The 18,139-nt window shown below is 36.8% G+C and overlaps 2 protein-coding genes across 5 annotated transcripts; one reads left to right on the forward strand and one right to left on the reverse strand.

The window, feature by feature from the left end:
- Positions 1–3,840: 3,840 nt before the first annotated feature.
- Positions 3,841–4,236, forward strand: LOC125469251 (keratin, type II cytoskeletal 3). The gene has a single exon (XM_048566345.1). The coding sequence runs from the start codon at positions 3,841–3,843 to the stop codon at positions 4,234–4,236; it is 396 nt and encodes a 131-aa protein (XP_048422302.1).
- Positions 4,237–8,117: 3,881 nt separating this feature from the next.
- Positions 8,118–14,198, reverse strand: LOC103948472 (lipid phosphate phosphatase 2). 4 transcript variants are annotated; one of them, XM_048566521.1, is made up of 9 exons: positions 13,970–14,198; positions 12,185–12,277; positions 10,266–10,484; positions 10,057–10,144; positions 9,835–9,944; positions 9,629–9,719; positions 9,298–9,486; positions 9,159–9,218; positions 8,118–8,541 (listed from the first exon to the last, which is right to left on the reverse strand). In XM_048566521.1, the coding sequence occupies exons 1-9, from the start codon at positions 14,030–14,032 to the stop codon at positions 8,333–8,335; spliced, it is 1,122 nt and encodes a 373-aa protein (XP_048422478.1). In that variant the 5' UTR covers positions 14,033–14,198; the 3' UTR covers positions 8,118–8,332. The 4 variants fall into 4 exon arrangements, with proteins under 4 accessions (XP_048422478.1, XP_009357778.2, XP_048422480.1 ...); XM_009359503.3 differs by having other exon boundaries at positions 10,266–10,487; XM_048566523.1 differs by lacking the exon at positions 12,185–12,277.
- Between the last annotated feature and the right edge of the window lie 3,941 nt (positions 14,199–18,139).

An 18,139-nucleotide genomic window follows, 5' to 3' on the forward strand; every position in this document is an offset into this window, starting at 1 on the left:
CCCTATTTTGGACGGAGAAAGTTTGATTTCTCGGCGTTGGGTGTGAAATGGGGATTTCGAATTGAAATCCTCGAAAACTTAATGAAATTCGATGAGAATTTCAATGATCATCGTTGGAGACGATGAATTTGTCCCAAAAATCACAACTTCAAGTCATGGTTCTTAATGGAAATCGGCGTTGGTGCTATGACTCATCTGCGGGCGAGTGTAGGTTTGGGGACGATGCCATGGACGACGTTGTTTTTGGTTTTCATGGTGAGAAAGAAAGAGAGTTGCTAGCTCTCGGCTTGTGGCTCAGCTCAGTCACACATGTTGCAGGCCAGGTGATGACAGCTCAACGCGGCGTGGCTTGGAAGCCAGTGGCTCACGATGGATTGGATGGGTTTTGAGAAAATCCCTAATTTTAATTTTTTTTTCTTAATTCCAAATTATAAAATTTTAATTCAATTGCAGGCATAATCAATCAAATATTTTAATGCATGAGTGGTTATTTGATGCAATTCATGGCAATATCAAATTCATATAATTCAACAATTATGAATATAATGCATACACAATTTATGTAGAATCCAAAATTCAAAAAACGTAAAGTTGGGTCATGCATTATGGTGAATGTTCATGCTATCAGGGCTGCAAAAATATCGAGATAAAAACTATTGTTTTAGAAGAACTTGATTGCGTGATGATATAGGTGAACTGGTTTGATGCAGAAAATATCTTCATCAGATTCCTAAGAGCAACTGTAGGAGCGTGCTGATAACATGTTGTAGCCTATTTTATCTGACTAAGGGAAGAGGGCCTGGTGGCAATGAAAGATTGTATAGAGAGAGACGTATTTGTAAGAATGTAAGGGAATGTGTGTGTTATTCCTCCCTACGTAGTGCATTTATTTATAGTAATAAGAAGGAGAAGAAATGTTTCATCCCCAAGGAATACAAGTCCGTATAGGAAAGAATAACTAGAATCAAATAATCTAGGATTTAAACAATCACACTTAAACTAGGAAAGTTTATAACATCTTTAATTTTTTCACTCTAATTATTCTTCTTCCTTGGTCATCTTCTTCTTTTTCTACTGGGCTTGCAGCGGATTAATAGATCTTTCAGGTCTGACAAACAATTCCGATCAAATTGGTGTTATTCCTCTCAACACAAGCTCATATAGCATAAATCCATCGAAGTCGGGCTTGAAGGGGTCAGGTTTGAAGATTCGTTTAGGGCTCGAACCGAAAGAGAAAAGGAAGTCAATTCCTCGAGCACTTGCCCAGATTCCCAATTTACTCCAATTTGGAATATCAAAGTTCATTTCCAACTCCAAAGTCAAAGTCATCAACCACAATTAAAAAAATTACCCCTAAATTTTAGATATTCATCCAAAAATTCAGCAAATTGAAAAAAAAAAAAAAAGCACTTTATTATTCCAGTGAAGTGGTGGAGATTCAAAGGGATGAATATCTTACCAAGTGGGGTCGACTATATGAATCTTAGAACAGCATAGTGCTCGTTTTTGCACGAAGTCTTCAATTAGCTCTAAGTACACCATATATTTTCTTTAATTCTCTTTCTATGTCTTCCTAGCTTTCCTCTACCCCTTTTGCCTTACTCTCCGTCTCATAGTCGCATCTGTATGTGTTAACCCTAAAAACTACATACCAAACCTACGTGGCATGCAGGCCGAATAGGTAATTAGATAACTACGTTCTTTGATTGAATAAGGGCGTGCCAACTCGAGATCGAGCTCGGTTGACGAGTGAATAAATATGGTGGTGGTGGTGGTGGTGGTGGTGTCGAAGATCCTACTGACTTCTGTCTTCCGATTGCAATCAAGGAAGGAACTCGTCTCAGACTCTAATTTCTAAAGCTTGAAGACAAGGTTACTAGTTTTCTTCGAAGTTCACGAATTATTGGCAAAAGGCTCGGCAAGTGTAATTATATTTGTGCAAATATAAGTGCGCCAAATCAGTACCAAATTGTACGGACACAAATACTCAAAAGAGATAAGTGTCTTGATTGTAAATGTGATTCGGATGTCTGAATGCGGAACTTTAAAATGTACTTGAAAATATCCAGTCATAAAATAAATTGGTTTTCGATGTGTTGAACGATGTAACCTAGTAACACCTCACTTCGCCAAGAAGGCTAATGAAGTGACCTCTTCCAATAAAGACTCAAGGACTCCTTATTGGCCGAGACTTAGATAAATAACCAATCGATCTTGAAGCAATGTTGTTAAGACTAACTAAATGTGCTCCTTGGTTGTTATTTCTATGGCTCTTGTGCCGTTAAGACTAACTGAATTTATTGCCGATTGTCAACAATAGTGATGTTAAGACTAACTGAAGATGTGCTCGACGAAGTTAGAAAGATCAGTGGTTTCTCAAAAATGAGATGGTTTTGCGTAAAGCAAGAGTTTGCATAAGGCAGATTTGTTTGTGTGTTTAAAGAAGTTTTGAGCATTGCACATCCTCTCTTATGTATAATAGCAACTTTCCTAGTGCCGAGGTAGAATCCTACTAGGACTAGATTTTCTTAGCATGTATCCCTTCATACAGATTGATCTCGACTACTCCTACTAGTCCTGGGACTCTGAACCACATGTCCATCTTCTAATATCCAATCCCTTTCCTTGTTTTTACCAGACTCACCGTCCTGCTTATTGATATCCAATTCCTTTCCTTGTTTTAGCCGGATTAAACCTTAGCCAAATCTACCCTAAATATTCTGGACTGGGCTAGGATATCCAACCATGGGCCGAGCATATGGCTTACTAGGCCCAAATCTATCAATTTAGGCCCAAACAGTATGTCTTCGGTTCATGTGTCTAAACCACCTTAACTGATTTTCTCTCATCTTATTTTCAATTACAGCCACTCCTACTTTACTTCAGATATCCTCGTTCTTAATCTTATTATTTTTCATGTGCGCACATATTCAGCGAAGCATTCTCATCTCTATTAAACTCATTTTTTGCACGTATTGTTTTTATACCGCCCAACATTTTGTGCCTTAAAGCATTGCTGGCCTTATTTCCATCCTATAATTTTTTTTTCCTTAAACTTTAATAGCATACGAGGATCGCACAACACACCCGATGCACTCTTCTACTTACTGAAAAAACCATTGCAACAAAATCTTGGAATCACTGTCATTTCTCTCTCTTGGATCAGCGAACTCCTCGACGGCCTTGGGTTTAGCGAACCACATGGCATCGCTAGAAACTAAGCGACAAGGGGAGGAATCGCTCCTTCGTTGGCCACGATATTACGATGGACCCTGTCATTCTTCCCTTGTCGATGATCAACGGTATTACGATCCACGATGTTACGATATTTAAATATTTTTAATCCAAATGACAATATTTAATTAGACTTGTGGGACATGATTATGTGTCACATCATCGCATAGCATAATTTTTAACAAGATTCTGATGAAAAGATGTACATTAATTTGTGGCACTAATTTTCAAAGACTACATTGATCAATTTTTAATCTTAGGGACCATCCATATGAGTTGAGTCAATTTAGGGATCATTTGTAATAAAAATTCGTCAGATATTATCCCCTTCAAGGAGAAATTTTTCATTGTGACCGGAACACAGGTGATACACCACGTGTTTTCATATAAGTAGTGGTAAATTTTATTTTTTAAGTTACTAATTTTTTATGATACATATCTAACTATTCGTATAATAACACATAATGTATCATCCATGTTAATGCTACACGGACAGATCTCTCCCATTCAAGATAAGAAATTTCAGCAAAAAGGAACAAAAGACAAAGAAAACCAATGCAATCAATTGAACCAGAAGTTAAAACCCTTCCTATTTTTCCTTTCACCATGAAAACCCAATCCAAAAGCATCAACACTGACACTGATTCCTTCTGGAATTGGAAATCAAAGCCACTGCACAGGAACAAGCAGGACGACAATAGATTCTCGTTCACTGAAGTTTTCCACAGCAGCCCAAAAGCGGAGAGAAAGCTGGTGTTGGGGCCTGGAGGTGGTGCTGGAATCGGGTGCGGCGCTGGAGTTGGGTTTGGATTGGTGGGAGGGATGGGATATGGTGGTGGGTGCCCATGGAACCAAGTGAAGCTGGTGTTTGGGGTTGGTGTGGGTTGTGGGGTTGGATTAGGATTTGGGTTTGGGCAAGGAATTGGGTATGGATTTAGTCTGGAATCCCTGCTGGAGAGTTCAGATTCTGGCAAAGCGATTCAAATGTACCATAAATATTGATATTGTAAATTGTTTGAGTTTGATTTTAAATTTTGGATTTGTGGTTGTTTAGTTCGCTATCCTCATCTATGAATTTGCAGTAAGAATTTGGATGTCATTTGTCGGTATTTTGTTTCTTAGTTTCTATAAGAAAGAAAATAATGTTGAATACAATCTAATTTTGCAGTTTCTATAAAAGAGATCCAAATTTCCAAAATCCAAATTGATTACAGTTGAGAACTAGCACGATAAGCCACATGTATGTGTATTTTTGCTCGTGCCATGATCTACTTTACAATGACCATACATGAAGAACAAGGCAAAAATTATTAAGCTCCTTACGTAGGGATCCAGTTGTAAAGATAAATCTATCAATGACAGAAAGCTCATGGAGTTGTAAAGAAAGTGCATTGAGGGGGAGTGTTATCGGCCCCCTTAATACTAATCAAGAACGCATAAGGGCGTTTAGGTAGGTAGGGTGGCACAGCCCCCAACCAAAGGAGTGGTTACGTCTAGATGGAAAAATTTATCTGAAAAAGTTGTCAGAACGAGGCACAAATGGACCACTGTTTGTGCTTGCCTCTCCGACACAAATACACTATTGTGCTCTTTTAGCAATGGTAATGCCTAGGGCTGGCAAACGGGTCATGTATGTCGTGTTTGTGTTGTTTTCGTATAACATATGTTATCTTAACGGGTCGTGTCGTGTCACATCTGTTATCTTAATGGGTCCTTAACAGATCAAGGGTAAAGTGACCCAACCCATTATGACCCGTTATGAAAAATATTTTTTTTTCTTAAATTTGCACATATTACATATTGCCACATAAATATTACTTCAAAACATTAAAACACATTTGTCATTTAAGTACTACATCTACACTCGAAAATAAGAGACTAATAAAAAAGCATTCATACACTACTAGTCTATTACAAAATATTATATGTGCAAGGATATGCAAAATGAAAGAGTTTTTGTTTTCAAGGTTGTTAAGCTTTTCTCAAACGTTTAAACCTTGTCAATAGAACTCAAAGTTTGCATGTTAGAGTGAATGAGAGAGAAGAGAAGGATAGCCTCCAACCTAATGCACAATAGACGACTGAGATTAAATCTCAACCAATCCAATGGTCACCAATTTTTTAAATTTAATAATATATATATATATATATATATAATTATTATAGTTTTTAGGGGTATAAAATTGTTAAATTAATATAAATAATTATTCTAGTATTTTTTTTAGGGTTATAAAATTATTAAATTAGTATTTTGCTTATCGTGTATCGTGTTATCCACGTGTATATCTGAACCAACCCGTTATCTTAACAGGTGTTTATCGAGTTACCCAATAACGACCCGATTCATATCGTGTTGACCTGAACACTTATTAATTTTGTGTCATGTCGTGTCGGGTTATCAGGTCGTGTCAGGAATTGCCAGGCCTATAGTAACGTCCATAGAGGACACATATACAAACATAGTTGATGCACTGTTACTATTGGTCTATGAGTACAATTGTTGATGCTTTTTCGCCTCAAGGGGCACAAATAATTTATTGTGCGCAATGCTCGTATTTTTTGTAGTGCGATGATTAACTTGATCCTGCTTGTAATAGTTACAAGGCCGATTTTGGCTCGATGAACTTGCTTGTAATAGTTACAAGGCCGACTTTGGCTTGATAAACATATATGTTGATGATGTTCAGCTGATTGATTCCTCTTATGAAGTAATGTTCTCTTGTCAAACTCGATCTTAGCATCTAGTGAATTCAAAAGTGCCTCTAGTCGATTCTCTGACAAACTTTCGATGCCTTCATCCCATGTTGGGTACTTGGCCTCGTACATCTCCTTACGCGCTCGGTAGCTATCAACATAGACCTTTGTCTTTCGGTCCATCAATAGGTCAGATAAGCGAAACTTTTTCTTGGCTGGTTTGCTCATGGTGCTTGCCTTTTACTTATTCATTATGCGATTGACCTCATTCCGGTTTTCTGGCCATGTGTGGAGTTCAGGGGGCTGACCCGCAGTCTGTTTCGGGCCACATATGGTCATGCACACATCTAGTTCGAAGAGAGTTGAAAACTCGTAGGCCTTCTTCATAATTCCCTTCTCTTCTGAAATGTTATTTTTCGAGCTCGTTCATTGGCTATGAGTTCCATCTCCAGCCTTCCCCGACCCATATTCTTTTAGTGCTTCAAGAAGAATAAAACTTAGATTGTTTTAAGAGTAATGTTATTTATATCATGTTTTTATACCACATTTCTATACCATCTTAGATGGCATCTAATGTGAACAACCACATCATTTGAAAAATTTACAAAACCCAAGGAAAGAAACGAGAATGACTCCTCGTATACCACAATCATCATTTAATTAACTAGTTTTTTATTATTATTAGTTCATTAAATAATTAACTAAATTTAAAAATCTGATTAAATGGTTGTTCACCTCAAATGTTACCTAAGATGGTATAAAAATGTGATACAAAAACATGATATGAATAGCATTACTTTTGTTTTAAATAGAAATTGAGATTCAAAGAGTCCTATAATTTCATGAGTAACAGCTTTTGTTTGGCTAGTGACATTGACTCCCAAATTAGAATATTTTACTTGCACTTTAAAATATGGAGGGCATACACAAACTTTTAATAGAAAATAGAATGTGAAAACACTGAAGATAACAAGCCGTCTATGAACAATTTTTAATTTTCTTTACTGGTTACCTTCAATATATAAAGAGAGGATAATTGCTAGAGAAATTATATTTCTAAACTAAATTAGATTATCAATTAAGTGTTGATGAACGTATTTATTTTTTATTGGATTATCACTTTATAAACAAAACATGTTTATTATTACTTAAGTAAAATTAAAAAAAAAAATTAAAAAAAAAAAAAACCAAAAAAGCCAGGATACCTCTCCACCCAACCCAACCACGTCAGCCATAGGACTTCGTCGCTAGAACCTAATGGCGGACCCAGGATATAAATGTTTAGGGATCCCAGTGTTAAATACAAGTTTTTTAGATAGAAATAAATCTCGAAGAGCGCAATAAAAAAAATCAGTTTATTCACTTAGTGGGCTTGCTGTGCACATGTTAACAGATATCAAGCAATATGATGAGATATAGAGAAAATTTGTCGACGCAACATGTCCAGACATACCTAGCATGCATTGCATCAAACATTTAGTAAACACAAAAAGGGTTCGTATCAAACATTCGGAGGATTCTTGAAAGTCCTTCGTATGCATATTTTCCGAACTCAAATGATCCTGGGACTATCTCGGCCCCTATTTCCATCCGCCCCTGCCGACACCCCCTTTCGTCCTCACCGCCGAGCTATTGCATCTCCTCATCACACCACTTTCTCTTTCTTTCTTTTAAAGTTGACAGCATTAGATTAGAAGGTTAAGTGTTTGGATATGTGTAAAAATATTAGAACTGCGTTTTTCCTTTTCTTCTTCTTCTTCTTCTTCTTTTTTTTTTTTTTTTTTTTTTTTAACAAATAACAGGTACAGAAGATTTGTAGCTTCCCCTTAACCCTAACAATTATCGCTATGTGAAGGCAAGTTTCTCAAGATTGAACCTAAAAAATTTATAACTTATTACAATATGAAGTTTATTCTGATATATAAATGCCCCAAGTTGAGGCAAAAATTTTTTGACTAGATGAAGGTTGGTTTCGCTTAGAGAAGTTTTACTGTATTACATTATTCTTTGTTAATTTTCTCATTGAAGCAAAAACTTTTTTCCTTCAACGAGCAGAAAACAAGGACGATTCGAAACTCTCAAGCCGGTAAGAAGCTTGTATGCTTTTTCCTTATCATTAGATGCAATTTTCAGATAGATAACTTCTGTTGAACAAAAAACTTTTAATCCATTCATCATGCATGCGCAGGTGGAGCTTTAACTGGGGATATAGAATATAAACAGAATCCGTCAAGATTCGTAAAAACAAGCTTGGAAGCAAGGGCAGTGTTCCTGTCAGTTTGAATTGTGGCATTTCTCTACAAATATGTACACCGGCAGGAATAAGCTCCAAACGTCCGAGTAACCTTTGCATTCAAAACACACTTTTGAAGAGCTTGGAGGAAGAATCAACAAATGCACAAAACTATCTCCTTCCAGATTCTAAATCTTCCAATGCCGAACCAGAATCACGTGCTAATGTTAACCCCATACATCCATGGATGCTTGTTTCGTCTACCTGATTCCCAACCCGAGAATCTATGACCTGCACATTGCTCGCATTTACTGTGCTGGTAACCTGTGTCCCTGAACGTGACTCCTCCAACACCTGGAAGTAAGCATACGGGCCCCAACCTACAAATGGATGTATAGAAAATCAGATGCTATAAAAACACACCTTGAAAAATTACTAAAACAATTGGAAAGAAGGCCTATGTTAATTAGCACTGCTTCAATACATAACAGACAGGCATGCACTGCTTCAAGACAAAGCAGACAGGCATGTCCGACCAACGAAGAGCAAAACACTAATTTAGTGAAACAAGATCTATGTTAATTTGGTAGATACTGATGGAAATTCTCTTAAAACATCAAGCCAAATTAGAAATTTAGCATGAAGAAATTGGACTGTTGATTCCAAATTACACACATTACGTCACCCACTGTATTCTTTAACAAACGTCCACTAGCACAAGAGCGCGCGCATCAAAACAAATGCCAGAGAGAGATTATGTGCAAAATATTTCACGAGTCGTAGAGGACACAAAAGGAGCACCGTCATTGATAAGCAAAGAAAAAGTAGGACCAGACCATTGCAATTACAATAAACCAAGTTAGTCAACAAAGAAGAAACGCCACAAATATGATTCTGCGAAAATGTAACTTAATGTCACAACACCAAAAAAGCAACATCTCTACAAAATATTTCCCCGTGACAAAAACACCTATATAGAATTTGCTTGGTACCATACCTTGGGCATGATATGGGGGTGGAAAGAACTGCAAATAGCAAAATGTAGCAACCGTAAGCCCTGCAAAAATGATTCCCTGATTGTTACTTACAAGTCAGCTTCAGCAAGTCGCTTAGTTACCATTCATTATGACACAAACCTAGAAGACCTCCAGCAAATACATCTTGCCAGTGGTGCCAGTAGTCATCAACTCGAGAAATTCCGACAAGTGATGCAACAAGTAGTGGAAAAATAACAATGCAAAGTTTTGCAACATGGCCTTTGCGATCAAATACTTGTATTTTTCCTGACAAATACAGAGAGAGAAATCCAAGACCAGCAAAGGACCCTGCATATTGAATCCAAATTTCCTCGATGTTAAAAAGTCTGCAAGAGATTGAGGTAAATATAGTGCTTGTATGACATTACCAACGAAGTTGTTTGCATGTAAATTATATTCAGTGAATACCAGACACTGCAGTGCTGCTTACATGAAGTATGGCCACTTGGAAAACTCTTGTGCCCCTCCTTTATAACACTCTTCACACCATCGCATACAACATTTCCCCATTTATCATACACCTGAGGAAAAACTAGTTATTAACTTCGACTTCCAATGGAATCATGTATGAATAATCTAAAAGAACACTGCCCTCGAATTACAATCCAAAACAACTGTGAATCAAGAATGCCGTACATCCTTCCCATCTGGAAAACAGCGCCAAAAGAAGTCTGGTCGGGGTCGACCAACTGCATCTTTTATAGCATCTGTAAGAACCCCTGTTATCAGGACAGAGAACAATAGACCTGCAGTAACAACTTTTAACTGTCAGGTCCTGTCATTTTATTATATTTCTTCAGTAAATGTGGTATCTATTTAAATATTCTTTGTAAAATCAATAGTCGAAAAACTGATCACCTAGTATGGCATGGTGAAGGTCATAGACATCTCTCCTGCGGAAATAGACAACAACAAAAATTGCTATGGGCAGTGCAACTGCATACATCTAAGCATCCAAGGAGAGGAGCCGAGAGAGGGAGGCGTTACAAATCACATCTATTCAGAATTCAAGTAATGTATTTGTAAACATGGTCTCATTGGATTAGAACAGAATGGTAACAACTTACAGGGACAGCCCAAACAGGTACTGTGTTACTTATCAAGGGATATTTAAGATCAGCCATCATGTCTTTTCCTACGAAGCGATAAAATGGATGAATCACATTAAGGATGACAACTATCAACCCAAGAAGCATCAGTATCACCCAATCATGCATGTGTGTCCGTGCAAGTGTCACTCCATGGGACCTTATGGTATGTGAACCAAGCTGAACTTCCTGCATTTTGTTCTGCTCATGAAAATAGACATCAGATGTGTACTCCTTACAGTGTGTCGGCATAACAAAAAGACATCGATGGCCATGAAAAAAGAAAGACAATTCCAAGAAAATACTTTTTATCACATTTTATATAAAAGAACTACCAAATACTTTATCAGTTAACCAAATAGTAATAGTAGTACTAGATACGTCCAGTATAGACATGTTTTCACAAAATAACAGCATTGCAAGAAAAAATTGTAATAAGCTACAATAAAAGGCAAGTAAAAGAAAATAATTATAGGACCCACAATAAACACAAAGAAAAGGACACTGATACGGAAGAGAGGACAAATCAAGAAGGTGAGTATGCGTGCAATAAAGGTGAATGGTAATTTGGAATAACAGCCATAGGAAATAGCCAAAACATTATGAATAACCATTGAGTGAGCTGTGTTGCATAAGTTGGTAAATTCTTCAACAAAATGCAATTGTAACCCGCAATCATGACAAGCAATCTCTATGTAAGCATGACCATCCGGCAAGGTCTGTCAGAATCCAGAGACAGAAATATATGCACTAGATGCTTGTCTCGTTAAATAGTATGGGCTGCTTTTGCTGATATTGCATCTTATAAATGCTTAAGAAATTATTAGATCAATAACCAATACCAGACATATGAAGGAAAAGTTATATTCAGCGTTAGATACAATTTATGTCCGATTATTGTTTGGTTCAACTTTTCATGTGTGACAAGAAAAGTACTACCTTATGATTTGAAGAATTTTTTTTTTCATAAAAAGATTTCTGTATTGGACACCTTAGATCGCAACACTTGTATCTAATCATTTTGGTCAACCATTTGGATGTTCACAGAGAAATATTTAGTTATTTTCTTTCTGTTACAAAGGTAAGTAAAGAAGAAGTTTGGCTAACAACTATGCTATGGCTTTTTACCAGCCATACAGATCTGCATTAATTCAAAAAGTACAGATAAAAATGAGCATGCCCTTGTGTTTGAACATTTAGATGTATGAGACCCCCTATGTCTGTGTCAGGGCATGCTATTTACATCTGTCTGCATAAGTGATGAGGTCCCAGCATATCATTTGGTACATCAACGTTCATATAAATATTACTTGTGACACCAAATTAGAACACAGTGATGTTGAAGGACTACGGGGCCTATTATTTGAGCTGAGAGACCAAACTGTAACTCAAGAATAGGTTCAGGGAGCATTGATACAAACAAGAATACTTTTCTGTCAAATCGGTTGGCCGAAATGGCACATGCTAGATAGGTAGAAGGGTGAAAATCTAATTCTCTGATTTTTAGCTCTCTGCTATTGCTGATGATGTTCAGAGCAAGCAAAGGGGATTTCATCTAGAAATTGGGTATTTTTGAAAGGAAAATTTAGAAATTTAGGATTTTTTTTGAAATTTTAAAAGGGAAGGAATGGCTGAAACATATTGTTAAATTACACCTTTACTCTTCCATATGACCAAAAACCAAGTTGACAGAACTTGGTACTTCGGAATATGTCACAAACATCACTAACTATTGTTCAAATTGAAACTACAGGAATAAAAATGAAACTAGGATTGTACTACATGGACCAAAAGTATAATTTAGCCTTTACATATTAATGGACAAAACTCTAATTATATTAGCCTAAGATAGAGACCGTGCTCATTTCTCCATGAATTCAACAAAAGAAAAGAAATACCTCATCCTCCCTGTGTTCCATCAATGGTAAGTGAATGGGTGTGAACAAATCAGTATTAACCGCAGAAATCTCCGGCTTCTTGCTTGACACACCCTAGATAACCCCAAAAAAAAAAAAAAAAAAAAAAAAAAATCAATCTTCAGGGGTTAAATTCACGAAGGGCACCAGATTCATTAGACTTAATCACAAATTCATAATTTTGGGTTTATTACTCCACGCCAGTTGTATGTATACCATTAACTGGATTTAAACTTTGTAGATTCTAGGCCTGAAGCTTTTATGGAATCAGCAGAGCAAAATTGCCAGTAACCCTAACTACATATTAACTGTACACCTTCCTACAATATCCCTCTATCACCTAGACAAACATTATGAAACCTAAATATGGATTCATTTATTAAGAACGTAAATGTTTGAATCATGTGTCATGTGTGACTTCGTTTGTGTGTGACGAGAGATATGATAGTACAAGCTCACACTCTTTGGTTCAACCGAATCACCCAACATTTTATCTACTGGTGGATGCACTTTAGGAAAACCAATAATCTATGTTGACCCAAACAATAAAACTATACAAAGTAATAAATCTATGGTCCATATATCAGTATCTTTAGATCCTAAGCTTCTAAAAAATTTATCTTCGACTAAAATTCCAATCACTAACTGATGGTGCCAACACAGGGCACACCAAACAGTATACCAACATGTTATCTTGCTGGAATCTAGTGTGCAATATCAGAGGCACAAAAAGTACTGCTCCAAAGGGTGAAGGGAAACAGAACAAAAAATTGATTGATAAGAAGTTCCTTTGAACAGCTGAAGGAGTCAGAAGACACGGCAAAAACAATCTTCTCAAGCATACACAAAGAACATAAGGAATGAGGATGCAGTTCACAACAACATTTACGAAGCAGCTTCCCAGGCTTCAAAAATCCAACACACCAACCTTACATAAAAAAACCGAACGTACAACATTTAGTAAATCTAGCCCCACAAATGAGATGGAGGAGTGAAAAAGTAAGAGCCTGTTTGGTATGCTTCTTGGATTCAATTTTATTTTGTTTTTGAAACGAATGAGTACTACTACTAAGTATTTAGTTGCGTTCTTCATTTTTGAAAATTATAAATCACTTTCAAACTGAATACCAAACAGCCCCTCAATGATTTTGGTTAGTGAATCTAGACTTTTTGACTTCGAAGAAGATAACGGGAGAGGTGAGGAAGAGATCCTAGTAAAACTAGTCCGACTATACAATCATTTCCTTGTTTTCTTCTCCTTTTCTGTTGGGTTTAGATGATAACTCTAATAGACTAAATCGTTCTATCAGCCAACAATAAGTATCCATGACTGTCTCATATCTAGGCTTAAACCCGATTTCATGTCAAGCAGTAATGATTCTCATGAACAAGAACAATTCAAGATTCTACAATTTTAGGAAAAAATCAAGTTTCTAATATCCAAAACTCTCAAGATTCTAAATTTCTTCAACTTTTGTCTCCAAAATCAACCTTTTTTCTTTTGCATCTATTAACAGCTATATGGTACAAAGATGGCACAAACCCATCACCGCAGATACATACATACATACGTACATATATAATTGCATAAACTGAAGCATCACACAGTAACTTGAGGCAAAACAAGAAATCATCCAAAACGACAGTGAATTACAACAAAAAGGGCCAAAAACCACCTGGAATTTGCCCACTTGCTTCCGAAATATGCATCGGATATTACAAGCTTAAATCTAGTAAAATACGCAGAAAGAAGAGAAACCCACTGACCTGAAAGACGACGCCACTCAAGTTTTTGAGACGAGAAAGCAATCCAATATCCCACCAAGGCATTGTACCAAACTTAACCAAGAGCTTCGATACAATACCGACTGTTTCTGGTTTCAGAATTTATTCGTGGAATGAAATGCGGCCGCGATAGCGACAGTGGCTGTGGCACTGTTGACTTATTCCGGGTGGGAAACTTCCTAATTTTGTCTACTCTCTAGAGTGGTTCATCTCAACAAAATTAAAAAACAAAATAACCTAAATAAGCAAAAGGAGTTTTAATCAAAAGTTAATCTCCCAACATTTTATTCACACAAAAAAATTATCTATTAACTCTATTTAATAAAAATACTTTAAACTTTAACGAAAAGAATTTTTTTTTAATAACAAACGATATTATCTAAACTAAGTAATTAAGGGAGTAAGCCAAGTCTTAGAAAGGGTTAGCAATATGTGGTTCAAATTCGCTTTTGGCGAGAATCGAACCTAAAACCTTTCAAATGAAGAAGAACATCACTAAACCTTAGTACTAAGTAGCCAATGAAGAGAACTTAAACTTTAATAAAAATGACTTAAATTTTAGTGGAAATGACAAAAAGCCCCATCACACTCTTTCTCCTTCACTGCACCAATTTTCACCTTCCCTATTCTTAACTCTATTTCTCTTTAATTTGAATCACATCATTATATAGATAATATCGTTTGTTAAAAATAAAAAATAAAATAAAAAAAAACTTTATTTCTCTCTCTTTCTTCTCTTTCACCTATCCCCATCAACTTTCTTTCTCCACTCCTCACCCTTTCACATAAACTTTCTCTCATCCCTCTCCTCCCTATCCTTTCACCTCACCTCATTCTCTCATGTCACTCTTCTATCACTCAATAAACAATGTACTTCCTATTTTTTGTTTTATGCTTTCGATTTTTTTAGAACAAATTAAGTAATAATATTTCAAAATAAAAAATGAAGTTTGCTTATTGTAATATCCAAAATTGTGATTTAATTTTAGTTTGGACAAAATTTTAAGTTTGTGTCATGTCATATAATTATTTTTAGAAGTAAACATTGATTATTTCTATAATTGAATAATGATTATTTTTAAACCTGAACACTAACTATTGTTGTAACTAAATACAGATACTATCACCATTTCTTAAATTAAACATTGTACTATCATTATTTCTTAAACTAAACACATATATTTCTTAAACTGAACATTAGTATTGTCACTATTTTTTTTAAAACTATACATTAATTATTTCAATAACTAAACACTGGTATTATCACCATCTCTTAAACTATACACTCATACTATTATTATTTCTTAAATTGAACATTGACTATTTCTTAAATCCCCATTAAAAAACCACCTTTTTTATGCTTGGTTAGTTACGTCCCCCGTCGAAGCAGTGAAATGTGCAGGAATGTTCTTGATTCGATAGTACCCAAAAATCATTACATTCCAAGTTACAACATCCTTCTCGTCAATCATAGCAAAAATTACACGTGCCACATCGATTAGACCTCAAACATAACACATATGCACCAATGCCTAGAAGAATTATGCTCTAAACGGAATTATATATATAGCAAGAAAGCAAAAAGTAGGCTGATCTTATAACAGAAGTGTCAAAAAGAAAGCTTTTAGGGAGGGTGAGCAAGTCTGGAAGGCCCTCGGCTCACACATAAGATTAAGAGGTTTGGGATATGGAGTTCTTGGAAGGTCCATTTGTTATTCGCCAAGTGCTAGGAAATGGGAATGGGGGGCATATCAGTTAAAGTACAGAGGTGGAGAAATTCAGAAAAATCTTTTCAATAGAAATTTCTTTTAAGAAATTCCAGCCAACTCTTTGGGATGCCAGAAATGTGGTGTTATTATGTAACTTGGAGCCTAGAAAAGGCATAGAATTGGTTATAATATCATGCAATAAAAACAAAAATCATATGGCGTGGGTTGGTGCAGTATATTTATGAGTTTACAAAACTGCATACGCTTTTGTTATATTTTTTATTGGTAAATTACACAAAACTATCTCAATTATGAGTCGAACGACACTATCATACTTCATCTTTTAAAAATGACAATGTCATATCTCAACTTACGAATTTGTTTCAATGTCAGACCTCCGTCAAATTTTCTGTTAAATGCTGACGTGACTATAGGCGGGGCCCACTCATTAATCCAACCGGATTAAAAAATAATTAAATATTAAAAAATTAAAAATAAAATTATTTTTTTATATATAATTGTGGGATCCACCTCTACAAACCCTTCCCTACCCGTCTCCCCAACCTTCCTTCACCACCAAAACCAGAACCCACTTCCCCATTGCTGCCCTCACCTGTCAATCACCCTCTTCGATGCCAAGGAGGCCGACGATGGCTTCACCCGTAACTCCTCGAGTTGGTCCATGTTCATGTACAACACCCTACTCGTTCGCATCCTTTAGAACCAAGCTGGTCCATGTTCATGTGCAGCGGCGTCAACCATGACAGCGTTGTTGGTGGCGCACAACCCATCGTGGGTGACGAAGGAGGCGCCAAGGATGACACTAGAGCCAAAATCGGCCCTCAACATGAGCAGAAAAGTTAAAATAAATAAAAAAACCTCAGTTCGTCTTCCCCACCCCTTTCTCCCCACCTGAGCCCATTCCTAAATCAGACACACCCCTTCTCCCCACCCCCTTCTGCTTACCTGAGCCCACCCCTAAATCAGAGACACTCCCTCTCTCTCTAGTCCCTAGCCCCAAATCAGAGACACTCGTTCTCTCTCTCTCTCTCTCTCTCTCTCTCTCTCTCTCTCTCTCTCTCTCTCTCTCTCTCTCTCTCTCTAATCCCTGCACCATCTGGATGGGAAGGATGAGGTCGAAGTCGAATATGGCCAACTCCTCCGCCAGGGACAGTGATGCCAAGGCCAGTGAGGCAGCGGTGACGATGATAGAAAGGGAGGAGGAAAGGGATACCAATTGGGGCTCTATGAGCTTCGGGAGGTTTTATGGGATTTTGGGTTTTGAGATTTGTAATGGGATTTTGGATTTTGGATTTTGGAATTTTGGAGATGCAGATTGCAAGTTGCCTAGAGAAAGAGGAGAGAGAAAGAGTGGTGGAGGAAGGTTGGGGGGACGAGTTGGGAAGGGTTTGTAGAGGTGGATCCCACAATTTTATATAAAAAATAATTTTAATTTTAATTTTTTTAATATTTAATTATTAAAAAATATATATTTAATTTTTTTTAATCCAGTTGGATTAGTGAGTGGGCCCCGTCTCTAACCACATCAGCATTTAACAAAGAAATTAACAGAAAAACTGACAGATGTCCGACATTGGAACAAATTCGTAAGATGAGGTATAACATTGTCATTTTTAAAAGATGAGATATGACATTATCATTGAATAAAGTTATTAGATGACTTTTGGTAAAAATTCAAAGTTTTGAAGTCCTTTTTATTAGTTTTTCTAAATAAAATCATGGAGAAAGTAGGAAATCACGCGCAAAATAGTTTTACTACTTTTTTTCACCACCATAACTAGGTAACCTTATTTTTTTCTCTCATTTGCCTCTCTCTCCCACATTTTTCTTCCATTGCTCTCGTTATCTTGCAAAAGAACAGAGAATTGGATGGGGATCTCAATCATAGAATACAAGATGGATGAATGAAGTGGAAGAGTGCATCCGGTGTGTTGTGGGACCGTCTGTGACAGCCCGTCCCAGGAATGTTAAAGCGTACGTGTGAAAAGACAGTTTTGCCCCTAGTTCATTCCTTTACGTTTATTGGTTGTTTTTGAGTTTTGGTTGGCATGTTTGGAGCCACACACACCTTCCCACACACCACAGCCTTTTCCTCCTGTTTCCTGCACCTGTCCCGAGCCCCATTCCCCTTCCATTTCCTTTAACACGTACAGACACACCCATAACCCTATCAAACCTTCACAGATCGTGGAATCCAAGGCCATATTCAAGTTCGTGAGGCTTGTAGGAGTCTAACTATACCATTTTCAGGTAAGAACACCATCGTTTTCACGTCGAATCCACAATGTCCGATTTCGAGTACTGTTCATGCACACGTGATTTCTCACGTTTTAGGGAATTTCAAGCTTGTAGGTAGCTTGGTGAGGTCCCTAGGAGGCTCGGGGTGGTTCGTTTGAAGGATTGGGACGTCGGGAACACTAGT

The sequence above is a fragment of a genome, unplaced genomic scaffold (assembly GCF_019419815.1).
Source record: "Pyrus x bretschneideri cultivar Hongxiangsu unplaced genomic scaffold, Pyrus_bretschneideri_v1 Contig41, whole genome shotgun sequence".
NCBI classification, from domain to species: Eukaryota; Viridiplantae; Streptophyta; class Magnoliopsida; order Rosales; family Rosaceae; genus Pyrus; species Pyrus x bretschneideri.